We start from the raw sequence: 16,569 nt of genomic DNA, 5'->3' as shown, positions 1-16,569 counted from the left end.
TTTCACAATTCCTGACATTTAATTATAGAAAACATTCCCTGTCTTAGGTCAGTTAGGATCACTACTTTATTTTAAGAATGTGAAATGTCAGAATAATAGTAGAGAGAATTATTTATTTCAGCTTTTATTTCTTTCATCACATTCCCAGTGGGTCAGAAGTTTACATACACTTTGTTAGCATTTGTTAGCATTGCCTTTAAATTGTTTAACTTGGGTCAAACATTTTGGGTAGCCTTCCACAAGCTTCTCACAATAAGTTGCTGGAATTTTGGGCCATTCCTCCAGACAGAACTGGTGTAACTGAGTCAGGTTTGTAAGCCTCCTTGCTCGCACATGCTTTTTCAGTTCTGCTCACAAATTTGCTATTGGATTGAGCTCAGGACTTTGTGATGGCCACTCCAATACCTTGACTTTGATGTCCTTAAGCCATTTTGCCACAACTTTGGAGGTATGCTTGGGGTCATTGTCCATTTGGAAGACCCATTTGCGACCGAGCTATAACTTCCTGGCTGATGTCTTGAGATTTTGCTTCAATATATCCATATAATTTTCCTTCCTCATGATGCCATCTATTTTGTGAAGTGCACCAGTCCCTCCTGCAGCAAAGCACCCCCACAACATGATGCTGCCACCCCCATGCTTCACGGTTGGGATGGTGTTCTTCGGCTTGCAAGCTTCACCCTTTTTCCTCCAAATATATTGATGGTCATTATGGCCAAAAAGTTAAATTTTTGTTTCATCAGACCAGAGGACATTTCTCCAAAAAGTAAGATATTTGTCCATATATGCACTTGCAAACTGTAGTCTGGCTTTTTATGGCGGTTTTGGAGCATTAGCTTCTTCTTTGCTAAGCAGCCTTTCTGGTTTTACTGTGGCTATAGATACTCATCTACCTGTTTCCTAAAACAAGGTCACAAGGTCCTTTGCTGTTGTTCTGGAATTGATTTGCACTTTTCGCACCAAACTACATTCATCTCTAGGAGACAGATTACTTGTGTCATGCACAAAATAAATGTCCTAAACAACTTGCCATAACTATAGTTTGCTAATATTACAAAAACAATATAATATCCAGTAATTTATTCTGACTTTCTTTCTCTCTCTCCCACACACATGCGCACATGCAGTCTTATGTTTAACTCATTCTGTCTGAAACCATCAATCAGTGATTTGCTTTACATTTCATTTGGAATTGGTATAGAGGTTTGTTTTATGTTCAGTTTTCAAAGTTGCGACAAGACTTTCTCATGTTAAATGCACTAAAGAGGACTTTGTGGTTAAAGTTCAATAAACAAAGAAGCATTCTTAAATTGGAATTATGAGTTTTCTTCTACTGTAATATCAGTAATGAAATTCAGTTGGTCTTATTAAAATGAAGATTTTAATATTATAAGTATATTTACAAACTGTACAAATGCCTGTTTTCCCCATTCTATATGTATCACTTGATATAAAAACTAAAACTAAAATAAAAACTAAATGTAATGAAAAACTAAAACTAATCTATAAAATATTTAAAAACTAAAACCAAATTAAAACTAACAAAAAACGAACAAACAAAATGAAAAATAAACTAAATTGGGGCAAAAAATTTAAAATGAAATAGAAATAAAAATTGAAATTTAAAATGTAAAACTATTATAACATTGGTATGCACCTGAGTAGCGGTCGGGATTTGGTGTCTCTAGGACTTACGGTCTTTGCTGCCCATTCGCTTTTAGGGCAGAAAAAAATAATAATAAGAAAATCCTAACGGATACAATAGGGTTCCAGCACCTTCGATGCTTGGCCCCCTAAATATACCCAAATACTAACTGCAGCATACCCAAAAGCTTAAATGCACATCAATTACCTTGTCAAAGGATTTCCGCTAAAATCTGCTACTTGGAGGGTTTTACAATATGAAATGCTTTCAGGGAGTTCCATAATGTCTGTAAGAAAAAGAGAAAACACATTTAAATCCACTTACAAAAATCAAAACCTTGAAGTAGCAGCATCAGGTGCGTTCCTGATGTAAAGGCTTTTTCAAAAGGAGAGGATGCCCAAGATGCTCTATACGGCTACGTCCACAGTAATACTTTTCCAATTGAAAACGACATTTTCTGTTTTCTATTGTCACCAACTGGTTCTATTCTATTTTTCTATTGAGTGAAATGTTGAAAATACTTAAAATTCATTCAATACAGAAAATTACAACTAAAATGTATCTAACTAAACTTAATCTAATTAAAAATATACTATTTTCCACAATATGAGTGTGTTATATGTGTATTTATGCTTTTTAGAGTATCGTGTCACTAGCTTAGCAACATGCTAACATCATACTCTATTGACATCAAAAGTGAGTCGAGTATCATCTGCACTTTGCTTAAGGAGCGCTTTTAGTATGGCGCACAGAATTAGTGACTATGAAGATGTTCCAAATGGGTCATTTGTGAGGTTCCATGTCAGTGCAGGATGTTGCCTTAGAAGGTAGACAACAAGGCAACTAACTAGGGTGTGGCACAGAGCCAATATTTCAACCATTTATGAGCCTGCCATAAAAAGGAGCAATAACTAATAGAGATCAGAGTTCAGCCTGAATAAAATGTCAATATATAAGACACAAAGACTGTTATTAAGAGAGAACAAGGCATTTATAAATAATTAAAACACTGCAAATCATGAAGTATGGTTTCAAAATTGCTGCTTGCCCAAAAATAGTAGAAATAGTTAAAAATAGCGGAAACGAAAATCAAAATAATTACCGTTTTGATCTTGTTCCTGTAAGGGTTGCACTGAGATACAGGCTGAGATTAACTATGAAGATGCTCAAATGCTGTATATAATTGCTGAGCTCTGAAAACCAGCTACAGAAATATGTTGGGTGTATGCTGGTAGTGTGTGGGAACGCCAAAGTTTCCCCACAGAGCATACAGTCATTAAACCGTTTGAGTAAAAATGTAAGTATAACATTTAACTAGGAGTGTCACTATCATGACATTTTGACTGATGAATAATTGTCACTAGGGCTGTCAATTTAACATGTTAATTCAGTGCAATTAATTATATAACAAATAATGCAATTAATCATACCACTGGAACGTAATAGGAATTTTCCTACCACTGGAGCAATACAAGCTTGAGAAACCACCTTCATATTTTTGCAAGACTCAAGTCCCGTTCACACCGCCAGCGACATCGCGCAAGACAGCAACACCGTCCCATTCATTTTCAATGAGAGCACAGCGACTTCCGGCGACATGAGCTGTCGTGACCGTTGGCGACAGAGATCGCTGTGGGGAGCGACAAGACAAGTTGAGAAAATTACAACTTTATGCAAATGACAAGCGACATTCGCGAGCAACTACCAGTGAGAGTGAAGACAGAGGAGCTTACGTCATCCATCTCCAGGCAGGGTGAGTGCGAGATACTGGAGTCATGTGCAGGCAAGATGGAGAAGTTAAAAGTTTCTGTGAGCAGTTTCACTGTTCTATATCATTTGTCTTTAACCACACACATAGTTATGGCCTAATAAAATAATGCATGGAAAACCGAGTTGGCATTCTGAGTGAGTTTGATTCATATATTGATATAACGTTCGTCTTGTTTAATGATATGACGCATTAAGCACTGCTGCAGTTTATATAAAACACTCTCCCCTGCAGAATGTGCATTTTTAGAGACAAAACAAAATTAGAATATCTTAGTTTTATCAGCAGTATCATCTGTAATCAGCATTTCAAACGCTACTATGGCCAGTTGTGCTGTTCACCAAAAACGTTAGAGCGGTGGCAGCAGTAGGAACGCCCACCAGCGACTTGCGACATGCCGTCCCCGGTGTGAGTGGGGCACCAGTCAGCAAGGGGCAGTAAGCCCAACTCCAGCTGTACAGGCAATAAACACACTTACCGACAGCAGACAGCACAAGATGAAGACGTGTTCTTATGATCAAACACAGCTGGATGGAGCACAACTGTGAATGTACATTTCAAACTACGTTTAACTTTACAGAGCATGCTAAAAATGCTGTTTATGACACAACACATCCAAACGGAGAAGCTCCAAAAGCATCCGATGCATGTGTACATAGACGTGTCCTTATAAAAGCCCTGATATTAAGTCCACCTCTGACAGATTGACGCATTCAGTTGCAAAATGAATTGCTGTGGACTGTAGGCCAGTCATAGGCTTATGTGCAATGAGGAAATAAACAATATATTGCCTTCTATAGCCACTTTCTGTATTGTCTAATCAATGCTTTACTCGTCTGCCATGATAATATGATGTATTTTAATCATCTGAATAATCTAAGATAAAAAATATGCATTACACTGCATTTCTATACTTGCATGAACTTCCCTTATTTGGATGCCAATTTGGGATTGGAACTGAAAATGCACAATGATCACAGTTAGCTAAATAATCTCGATTAGATATCGCAACAGGCCTTTGTTTATGTTGTAGGTTTAATGGGGAAAGTTGTCATACCATTTCGAGAGATGTCGAACTCAACGAGTTGGTTGAAGTTGGCAATATCCCCGGGTAACCTTTGGATCTCATTGTCACTCAGGCTGAGCTTTCTCAACTTCGTCAAATTGAAGAATGGCTGAAACAGAACAAGAAACACCAATTAAGTGACGTTGCGGTTTGGAAAAGTGATGCATAATCATCAATACAGGAAGAAAAGTAACAAAGACATTTTATTATGTATAAGTGTATGACTAATGCTTGTGCTATGCTTTGAACTTTGACCTCCCAGCTGTTATGAAAAACACACACATTATCGAGAACATTGAATCTAAGGCCATGTTCACACTAGTTCGTTTAAGTTTTCAGTTTACTACGTATTTATTTATTTTTTCTCAAAGTATGCAGACATGGAGAGCATTTTCGAAACACTGTTTTCTGTGGAGGAAAACACTTTTGTAGTGTGAAAAAGAGGCGTGAACTTAGAGAGAATGTTTTCTGACGAAAACGTCTTAGTGTGGACATGGACTCAGACTTCTATTGGAATGGAATACTAGCATACTACTTACTAAATACTGCACAGTAAATACCGTATAACACCCATTGTTTTTATAAAATAGTTTGAAACTAGTGTGGTCACGATACCAAAATGTCAGTAGTCTGTACTGATACCAGTACATTTCACGGTTGTCGATATCAATATCAATAACACAGAAAAAATATGCTAATATGGTAATGTGATATTGAACACACTCCTTTAGCCTATTTAAAACATTACATTTCAATGTAAATAATTCATTAAAACAAATGCATGTGTCCTTCAAGTGTTTCTCAATGAAGTATGCATTGCTTAAGCGTTTTTAAGTAGGGCCCTACTGAAATCTGTTTTATTCTCTCTTAAATCATGTGTTCTCCATTTTATTTTATTTTTTTAGAATTCCATGCTTTAAAGTTTAATTTAATTTCATTATCAAAAAAAGTGTCTAATCAAATCAATTCCTAAAACCTTTAACCAATGAATATAGAACAACTACTTTTCAACATACCATTGCATTTACTTTCCCCAAACTTTTCAGTACAACAGCACTCGTGCTTGTGATGTATTGCTTAATTTTTATTATTATTAATAGTAATAACTCTATTATTATTATTATTATTATTATTACTACTACTACTACTACTGCTACTACTATAGTAAATATTCTGTCGCAATTTCTTCCATTTCTGGCTTCTAGCTTTTATTTTGACATGTGTTTTGATGGAAGCTTCACTTGTCCAGATAACCAGTTTGCTACATGGCCCAGTGTGATCATTAAAGCGCAAATGCTGTGATTTAAAGGTGCACTCAGTAATTCTAATCCAATACACTTTTTGTCAAATTCTGCAAATATCTCCTCAGTCTGCTAGCTGTCTGTTCTGTGGGTGGGCTGAAAAAATCTAGTATTTGTACACAGCCCTGGCTCTGTAAATGGGACAAAAATAAAGTGGATCGGACCAATCCACACAACACTACTCCAGCCAATCAGCAACAGGGGGTGGTTCTTGCGCATGCACAGGATGGGGGCAGAGCGAAAGGGAAATTCATTAGAAGAGCGACGGCAAATCTGGCTGATGCGAACTTTCTAAACTCCAAGTAGGACAAATGGCTGAGAAACAGACTAAGAGAAAAATGTCAGACGAATATAAACTAAAAAAAGAAGGCTTATGATAAGTCAAGGGCGCAGCTTCCAAAGGAGCACTGAAGGGAGGGGTGTGTTTGTTTTGGCAGCTGAGTTCGAATATCAACAGTGTTTTCTCAGGAATCGCCAAGTGCACCCGCCTGGCACCAACAATCATGCCACGCCCCAAATCACTGAGATCACATTTTTCTTGGTTGATGTGAACATTAACAGAAGCTCCTGACCCGTATCTGCCTGATTTTATGCACTGCTGCCACACGACTGGCTAATTAGATAATCACATGGATGATTGTTGGTGCCAGATGGGCTGGTTTGAGTATTTCTGTAACTGCTGATCTCCTGGGATTTTTACACACAACAGTCTCTAGATTTTACTCCGAATGGTGCCAAAAACAAAAACAAAAACATCCAGTGAGGGGCAGTTCTGTGGATGGAAATGCCTTGTTGATGAGAGAGGTCAACAGAGAATGGCCAGACTGGTTCGAACTGACAAAGTGTACAGTAACTCAGATAACCACTCTGTACAATTGTGGTGAGAGGGTTGGCGCTGTTTTGGCGGCACGAGGGGGATCTACACAATATTAGGAAGGTGGTTTTAATGTTGTGGCTGATCGGTGTTTTACAAGGCAGTGTTTTATGTTACTGCTGAACACATTTGACCTGTAATATTTTAATTAATATTTCCATTAACTGGGGGCCTGGGTAGCTCAGTGAGTAAAGATGCTGACTACCACCCCTGGAGTCGTGAGTTTGAATCCAGGGCGTGCTGAGTGACTCCAGCCAGGTCTCCTAAGCAACCAAATTGGCCCGGTTGCTAGGGAGGGTAGAGTCACATGGGGTAACCTCCTCATGGTCGCTATAATGTGGTTTGTTCTCGGTGGGGCGCGTGGTGAGTTGAGCATGGTTGCCGCGGTGGATGGCGTGAAGCCTCCACACGCGCTATGTCTCCGTGGCAACGCGCTCAACAAGCCACGTGATAAGATGCGTGGGTTGACGATCTCAGACGCGGAAGCAACTGGGATTCGTCCTCTGCCACCCGGACTGAGGCGAATCACTACGCGACCACGAGGACTTAAAAGCACATTGGGAATTGGACATTCCAAATTGGGAGAAAAAGGGGAAAAAATCCACAAAAAATGTTTTTTTAAATAAATAATATTTCCATTAATTTCAGATGACAAAGGCTCAGAAGAAGGTACCAGTTTGAGAGAAATGTAGAAATTATTGCCATTGAAAGTGATACTCCTAAAGTTCAGCACTATATTTTACATTAAATGTAAAGTTTTCATTCATATTATTCATTTTAAAAACTATCGGCTGTTTAATCGGCTATCGGACCGTTTCCCATCTTAGTTATCGGTATCGGCAAAACCCACTATCGGTCGACCTCTAACATGTTGGATTTCAATTACAGTTACATTTAAACCTATATTTGATGTCCAAAACCAAAGTTTATCTTACAGCACAATTTACTCAAAATAATCATACTCCCTTTCTCTGTCGTGATCGGTTTGATTGGCACAAATGCATGTGCGCTCATTTCTTCAGTGAAGTTTAATGGAGACTCGCTTGCAAAATAGAAATACGCTCCTGATTCTGAATTCATAAAATGTATAATTTATACAAAATATAAAATAACAGTAAAATATTTCTTTCCTTGTAACTGTAATAATTATAATAATCTTGTAATATTGTAACTCTTTACTGCATTTAGAGAGGATTATGGGTAATTCTGATGCACCACTGACTTGCATTGAAGTATTATCAATGCACTGGCCTAGAAATGTTCAAGCAAAGAGGCTACAAACAGACCCTTATCCAGACAGACTGTTCCACAATCAATTCAAGCAAAACAACGAAAACTAGGGAAAAAAGCTTCGTAATTAGTGAAGTCCAGTGGCCTGGCAAAAGCAGCTCAGTGTATCACTGTCTGTGATGTAATCAGCTATTCATGTCTGTCTGCCCGACCTACTTGTTGAGTACCTCCCTCCTCTCTCTGGCACTGAGTGCATATTAAGCACCCCATAAAACAGCACAGTCAGACAGATAGCAGAGGCCGTTAGAAACAAACAACCTGCCTGTGTTTGCTGGAAATAAACAGCACAGTGCTGCCATCGTGAAAGTGTTTAAATAGTACTTCCTGTGTGTGTTCTACTGGAAAGATGCAATCAAGACATTTAGGTCCCAATCAGCCTGGCTTACATTATTGGCACAAACCAGCTTGTTGAACACATAACTAGGCAGCATCAATTATGCCTGAGAAATGTGTATGTTTAAGGATACACTGATCGATTGGCCACCGATCTTCATCTTAAATCTGTGATCGTGCCTAGATTCAGGGCCGATATTCTTTTAATTGCATGACACACAAAATCACAAATGCACTGCTACTCTAATGAATGAGTGCTTGCTCAGCCCTCAAAGCATGACATTGCGGCCACTGGAGGGTGAGTTGCTGGCAATTCTAAGCATTCGTGAATTTAAACTTTCAGACATGCTGTAATTCAGATGAATATGCCACTTTTTTGTGTTGTTTTTGTGTCTGATGAATGAATTACTTGTGTATGAACTGTAAGGTGCCCATTTTCAAGAGTCATTACGGTAGTAATTCTGTCTCGCTGTACAGTTAGACACGTAAAGGACAAAGATACTGCAAACAGATGTAAAAACCAATTAAATCAAAATAAATATGCAAATACAAATCTGAGTATACATGAGGTCGCAACAATCAGACGGTGTGTGGAGAAATAGAGTTAGTTTGAGCGATTATGTGCACTCTCGGTGTCAATCAAACATGTGCTTTCTCGATCTCTCATTATCAGTCACTCATCCCAGTGCTATTTTGTGAGAACCCTGATTTAATTCTGAGATATATCTTTGTTGCAATACCACTAATTAGGGGAGGGACGATATACATACTAATACAGACATGATAAACCAATAGAAATTTGACAACTGGTATACATTAATAATATACATATTATTTGGATTATCATCTCAAATCGCAGTTATGTAAAATCGTCACTGCGTGGAAAGAAATGCATGTTAGATGTTTGCTGTGCACATTCTGTTGGAGAAATGTGGAGGAAGTCGGAGTGGCTGCTGATTCCTCAAATCCATGTGAAGGAGAAGATGAGATTGTGAATTTTTGTTTTTTTGCGAAAAAACTGTCTTTTATTTAAGGATAGTGATCATATGAAGCCATTTATTATCACATAGTTGTTTGGCTCCTTTTTTAATCATAATGATAACAGAAATCACCCAAATGGCCCTGATCAAAAGTTTACATACCCTTGAATGTTTGGCCTTGTTACAGACACACAAGGTGACACACACAGGTTTAAATGGCAATTAAAGGTTAATTTCCCACACATGTGGCTTTTTAAATTGCAATTAGTGTCTGTGTATAAATAGTCAATGAGTTTGTGAGCTTCTCACGTGGATGCACTGAGCAGGCTAGATACTGAGCCATGGGGAGCAGAAAAGAACTGTCAAAAGACCTGCGTAACAAGGTAATGGAACTTTATAAAGTTTTTTTTGCATGATCAGTCAGATTTTTAAAATCAATGCCAAAATTTCACAATTTCTGCCTGGGTATGCAAACTTTTGAGCACAGTACATAAGAGTTGTTTTCATTTATAACGTATTTAATTCACTGACTGGATTATTAAAATAATTATTAAAAAAATAGGCATTAAAATATGGTTATTTAACATATAAACCAATTTTTATCTATTTTTTTTTAAAATGTAACTATATCAGGATATATATCGTTACCTTGATATAAAATGAGTGATATCGTGATATAAGATTTTGGTCATATTGCCCACCCCTACTATGAAGGAAACATGCATTTTCGACAGGAAAATAAGTTTATATAGAATCAAATTTCAGCTATTTCAAACTATGAAAAATTATGCAATTAATCAGGGTTAAAAAAAAAGATCCACTGACAGCAATCATTTTAATCTTTGCATGTAAAATTAACTGATACTCAACTGATAAAAGCATTACACTTGCAAGGAGTGAGTCTGATCTGTTAATTCAAGTAACCACCCCAACTGATTCAGTGAGTGAGTGAGTTCAAGAGGGATTTGTGAGTCATATGACAGATTTATTCATTCAATTCATTTGTTTGAGAATCAGACTACACTGGGTGTACTTCATTATTTGAAAAGATCTGACTCAAATGAACAATTTGTTCACTAATCTGTTTTAAAATTTTTACACAATGTGTTCACTAATCAGACATCTTGTTTTGTTTTGTTAGAAAATGGAATTGAAGTTTTCTATTTCCAACTATCATTGTGATGAAAAGAAAAGGGAACAGCAATGCTCATAGCAAAGGTTAAAGGAGGAATTTAATGTTACAGGTATTCAGAACAACTTACCAGTACTTTCAACACCTGTCTTATCTATAAGCTAGAAATTACCAATAAAATGCTCCATGCCTGGCGTCTATACACCATTTCAAAATCTAGAATATGAGGCAACAACAACCAACTATGCTGAAACCTAGAAAAATTCATTAAAACTTTGAAAACTTTGGGGAAAAGCACTTTTTTATTCAGGTAAACTTTTCAACAAAATTTGGAAGGACAACCACCAGAGAATGATAAGGAACCGACTTCAAAAACTGTGAGACTGCTCTTTGAGTTCCATACAATAAATGAATAATGCATTGCGCTTCACACAGCATATTTCAAACACATTGTGACACAGCATCTGAAATCCTGCATGGAGATTTAAAGAAAAAAAACAACAACAACAAAAAGGAGAAATAGTGGACTTCATAGTGCTGCATAAAAAAGTCTGCGTATCATTTCATATGCCTCACTAGCATGGGGCAGTTCCTCAAAGAGTGGAAAATCCTGTTTGGTCTCAAGCACCATGTGAGCAGCAATTCAGTCATGCTCACCCTCATGTTTTTTTTAAACCCATTGGATTTTCTTTATCTCTTTCATGGATGACAAATCAAGACATAGGAAGAATGTTCGCCTCAGTCAGCATTTACTTTTATTGTATAGATTATTTATTGATTATTTATATTATTGTGCACTTCAAATTCCAATCACATTTTACTGTCCAAATAAGGGAGTTTTAAGAAAATATATAAATGCCATGTATGGAGTGTTTGTGTCTAATTCAGTTGAACTCTGTCCATCTCACTGACTCGCATGGGTCAGCATGGGCACTGTTGCCTCATACGCAGCAAGCTGTGATGCACTGTGTGTTCGGACACCTTTCTATCATGGCCAGCATTAAGCTTTTCAGCAATTTGTGCTACAGTAGCTCTTCTGTGGGATTGGACCAGATGGGCTAGCCTTTGCTCCCCACGCACATCAATGAGCCTTGGGCGCCCATGGCCCTGTCGCCGGTTGTCCTTTCTTGGACCACTTTTGGTAGGTACTAACCACTCTCTCTCTCTCTCTCTCTCTCTCTCTATATATATATATATATATATATATATATATATATATACACACACACACACACACACACACACCAATCAGCCACAACATTAAAACAACCTGCCTAATATTGTGTAGGTCCCCCTCGTGCTGCCAAAACAGCGCCAACCCGCATCTCAAAATAGCAATCGGAGATGATATTCTTCTCACCACAATTGTACAGAGCGGTTATTTGAGTTACCATAGACTCTGTCTTGGCAGATTTTTACATTCACAAACAGCTATATAACACAATACATGAAAGGTAATATTTGAAAAACCATAATAGGTGCTCTTTAATAATAACACATGCAGAGACTAGCCGTGAGATGTGCAGCTGTGTGACTTTTACAGCTCACGTTGAGCTTTAACTGACAACAGACAGACCTGTGCGGCTTTATTCAGTAAATAAAGTTCTCTGGATTCTAACATTGAGTTAAGCTGTGATAATGGCCATAAACTATAAAATATTTATCTGAAGTGTGGCATTGCTAACTATTACCAACTTAATTATCATGAAATCTAATTTACCTGAGGAAGATCTCATTCACAGTGCATTCAGAAAGTATTCAGACCCCTTCATTTTTTCTGATTTTGTTATGTTGCAGCCTTATGCTAAAATGCTTTAAATAATTTATCAATCTACACTCGATACCCTATAATGACAAAGCAAAAAACAGATTTTTCATAACTTTGCAAATTTATTAAAAAGAAAAAACTGAAATATCACACTGACATAAGTATTCAGACCCTTAACTCAGTACTTTGCACCTTTGCAAAGTTAATCGCCTTTGGCAGTGATTACAGCCTCAAGTCTTTTTGGGTATGATGCAACAAGCTTTGCACACCTGGATTTGGGGATTTTCTGCCATTCTTCTCTGCAGACCCTCTCAAGCTCTATCAGGTTGGATGGGGACCGTCGGTGGACAGCCATTTTCAGGTCTCTCCAGAGGTGTTCGATTGGGTTCAAGTCCGGGCTCTGGCTGGGCCACTCAAGGACATTCACAGAGTTGTCACTTGGACAATCTTGCATTGTCTTGGCTGTGTGCTTAGGGTCATTGTCCTGTTGGAAGGTGAACCTTCGGTCCAGTCTGAGGTCCTGAGCGCTCTGGACCAGGTTTTTATTAAGGATATCTCTGTATTTTGCTGTGTTCAGCTTTCCTTCAACCCTGACCAGTCCCCCAGTCCCTACCACTGAAAAACACCCTCACAGTATGATGCTATCCCCACAATGCTTCACCGCTGGGATTGTATTGCACAGGTGATGAGCAGTACCTGGTTTCCTCAGATAATGACGCTTGGAATTGAGGCCAAACAGTTCAATCTTCGTTTCATCAGACCAGAGAATCTTGTTCCTCACAGTCTGAGAGTCCTTTAGGTGCTTTTTTGCATGTCTTGCACTGAGGAGAGGCTTCCGCCTGGCCACTCTGCCATAAAGCCCAGATCGGTGGAGTGTTGCAGTGATGTTGTCCTTCTGCAAGTTTCTCCCATCTCCACACATGATCTCTGGAGCATAACCAGAGTGACCATCGGGTTCTTGGTCACCTCTCTTACCAAGGCCCTTCTCCCCCGATTGCTCAGTTTGGCCGGGTGGCCAGTTCTAGGAAGAGTCCTGGTTGTTCCACATTTCTTCCATTTAAGAATTATGGAGGCCACTGTGCTTTTGAAAACTTTCAATGAAGCCAAAATGTTTTTGTAGCCTTCCCCAGATCTGTTCCTCGACACAAACCTGTCTCTGAGCACTGCAGGCAGTTCCTTTGACCTCATGTCTTGGTTTTTGCCCTGACATGCATTTTCAGCTGTGAGACCTTATATAGACAGGTGCGTGCCTTTCCAAATCATGTCCAATCAATTGAATTTGCCACAGGTGGACTCCAATCAAAGTGTAGAAACATCTCAAAGAGGATTCAGAGAAATGGGATGCACCCGAGTAAAATTTCAAGTGTCACAGCAAAGGGTCTGAATACCTAAGTCAATGTGATATTTCAATTTTTTTTTTCTTTTTAATAAATTTGCAAAGTTATCAAAAATCTGTTTTTTGCTTTGTCATTATGGGGTATGGAGTGTAGACTGATGTGGAAAAAAATTATAACTGAAAGCATTTTAGCATAAGGCTGCAACATAACAAAATGTGAAAAGAATGAAGGGGTCTAAATACTTTCTGAATGCACTGTACATTCAAAGTGTAATTCATTTACACATAACAGAACCCAAATCACAATCTGCAGAAAATAATCTTCTTAGATTGTCTGGATTCGGTCAGATTTACATAAAAAGAAAGTGTTTGTGCATCCGTCACTGCATGTGTAACTTCAATCAAGTCCGACGGAAGTCTTTTTCATAACATTATTTTATGTTGCTTCATTAAAAAAAGCATTTATTGCAAACGATTGTGTAGATAAATAGGTTTAGAGTACATTCCAATATGTTTTTTTACTGAATTCAGCGTGTCCCATATGGCAGTGAAGGTGGTGCTGCGCGACAAATCGCATGCAGTGAACTTACCGCGTGTGTTCTGTTGCATTGCTAAAGTGATGTTATAGTTTTCCAGGTCCTGCATTATTTCATATCTAAAGTGAACCATTGTCACACAGCCGACACCACTAGTCGTTATGTGTTTGGACCCTCGTCCGTGAGCTTCATTACTTCTGCCTTATTTTCGATTTGTCGATTCAGCAATTTTGTAATCTAGGATTTTTTTTTTTAATCAAGTAATCAAATTAAATCAAGTTCTACATCAAACTATGTGATTCATTAGTTAAACATTTTTAAAAGATTCACAGCCCTAAATGTAAATATAATATAATATAATATAATATAATTAGTGGTCGACCGATATGGGTTTTTTTAATGGCCGATGCCGATATACAGAGAGCAGGGTGGCCGATAGGCCAATATAATGCCGATAAATCACACAATTTAATATAGTAAATAACAAACATAAAATTTATTTAAAAAAAAAAAGAATAAATCTTATTTAGCACTATATTTACTCAATTTCACACAAAACTTATATTAAGAAGTTACATTAATAAACTTTTATTATATTTAATTATCTTTAAAAAATAAGATTGATTTAAATGGTAGATAGTACTATCTTCTGATTTCTGTAGTCAAAAATACTAAAATTTTAGTAATTTCTGCATGAAGAAATTGTTAATATATTAGAAAGAGGGAAATGATAGTACACACAGTAGTCCAGCAACAATGGATGGCATTTGCACATTACCAATCCCATTTTCTCATAAAAGACCCAGTCAAACCAATTGTACATACAGTACACAGTGAATATGGCATTTACTCATAGTGCACGTGAAGCGCTTTTACTTTGAAGTTGCACTCACGCGCTTGTGCGGATCCAGCGAGAGCAGCAGCAATTTACTGAGAGTTTAAACGCCGTGGATCGTCTGCTTGGATTATCACAGACTGACCATCATGATTTGTGAATTATTAGAGGAACATTTGATCCTTATCCTGAAGTTTTTGATTCTGGCTAATGGAATACGCACTTTAGAGGAAGATATTAGATGAGTGCTCGATGGATTTTCGTGAAGTTCGTGAATTACATTTGTTTAAACAAGATATCTGCATATTTGCAGACAGTATATGATAGAATTTTTATTGATATTTGCCTTTTTATCATTAGACAAGACAGCTAAGAGATACAGGGAACTGTTGAGGAGAGAGCTGGAGAAGGAAACAGGCAAGCACTTTAACGTGTTTTAGCTCTGATATGCTGATCGTTTAAATGAGAATGTGTTGCACACCGGTCTATAACTGTAATAACACGATGGCACGTAACAACAAAACGAACTGTGATTGGTCATTTACATGTCTCAGACACTCCTTCACATGCAAGCAGGCAATTCTCTGCACCCTCGTGGCCTTAAGAAACCAATCGGCCAAACGGGAAAATGTATCAGTCGATGCCGATAAATAAATTCTGAATATTGGCCAATATATCGGCCTCTGCGATATATCGGTTGACCACTAAATATAATATAATATAATATAATATAATATATATATGGGAATCTTTAGGCACCTTGTGATTCAATCCGATTCCGATTATGGGAGTCACGATCCAATTCCAAAACGATTCCTGATACATCTATTTTTTTTTTCTTATTGATTATACTGCTGTGCAAATGCAGAACACAGTAACTTCCCATTTTGACCATAATCTGGTTTCTTAGACTGTAAGAATTAATCTATCAAGCATCTCGTATGTGCAGTACTGTCTCGATGAGCAAGAGACTGGCAATGAGCAATGTGGATAGAAAGGCATTGGGAATCAGTTGACACAAAATAATTGAAAATAAAAACATCACCCACGTCTCCTGAACCGCTGTCCCATTATTATTTCGGAGTGAGTATTTGTACCCCGTTGCAAATAGCATCTGTCACACAGTGCAGCTATTTTCACCCCAATAGTCTGCTGAAACCACAGGAATATGCGACAAACTAGACAACAGATGTTGCTAGAGTGGCAAGGGGTGAAAAGATGGTGTGAGCATGTAGTGTTGTCCTATCGACCCCGGTTCGATTCCGCCTCTGGGCCCACTGTTTTTCCCATCCGATTTCCTGTTTCTACTCTTAATATTTTCTTTAATACTACTTAAAATAATAGATAAAAATTTATATTAATGTTGATTTCATCACAGTGATTTGGTCACAGTGAATGTCGAGGAGTGCAGAGAGGGGTTTGATCCAGAGTGGGGGTCTGTCGATCACACTCGTTCCTGCGGCTTGGCATTGCTTGTGTGTACATTGCATCACTGTATTACTAATATTGTAGTAACCATGTTTTTTGGCAGAAACCATAGTTTTAATGCAAGTAACCATGGTGTTACTACAGTAATATGTTTTCAATATAGTAACCATGGTTTATTTTGTGGTTACTGTAAATTTACAACAAAATACCAAGGTGAAACTGGTTACTGTAGTAAAACCAAGTTTATTTTTTCAAAGGGAAGGTTAGGGTTAGGTTT

General features: G+C 37.8%; 1 protein-coding gene across 2 annotated transcripts in view; it reads right to left on the bottom strand.

Moving 5' to 3' along the window:
- LOC127413611 (leucine-rich repeat-containing protein 1-like) overlaps window positions 1-16,569 on the bottom strand; it is a 159,098-nt gene that overhangs the window by 118,474 nt on the left and 24,055 nt on the right. For both annotated transcript variants that reach the window (XM_051650890.1, XM_051650891.1), the window contains exons 2-3: window positions 4,471-4,588; window positions 1,853-1,931 (exon numbers count right to left, since the gene is read on the bottom strand). In XM_051650890.1, coding sequence (XP_051506850.1) covers window positions 1,853-1,931; window positions 4,471-4,588 — 197 coding nt within the window. The remainder of the gene's footprint in view (window positions 1-1,852; window positions 1,932-4,470; window positions 4,589-16,569) is intronic.

The sequence above is a fragment of the Myxocyprinus asiaticus genome, chromosome 23 (genome assembly GCF_019703515.2).
Source record: "Myxocyprinus asiaticus isolate MX2 ecotype Aquarium Trade chromosome 23, UBuf_Myxa_2, whole genome shotgun sequence".
NCBI lineage: Eukaryota > Metazoa > Chordata > Actinopteri > Cypriniformes > Catostomidae > Myxocyprinus > Myxocyprinus asiaticus.
The sequence above is the reverse complement of the archived record's forward strand: the minus strand, read 5'-3'. Positions and strand labels throughout refer to the sequence as shown.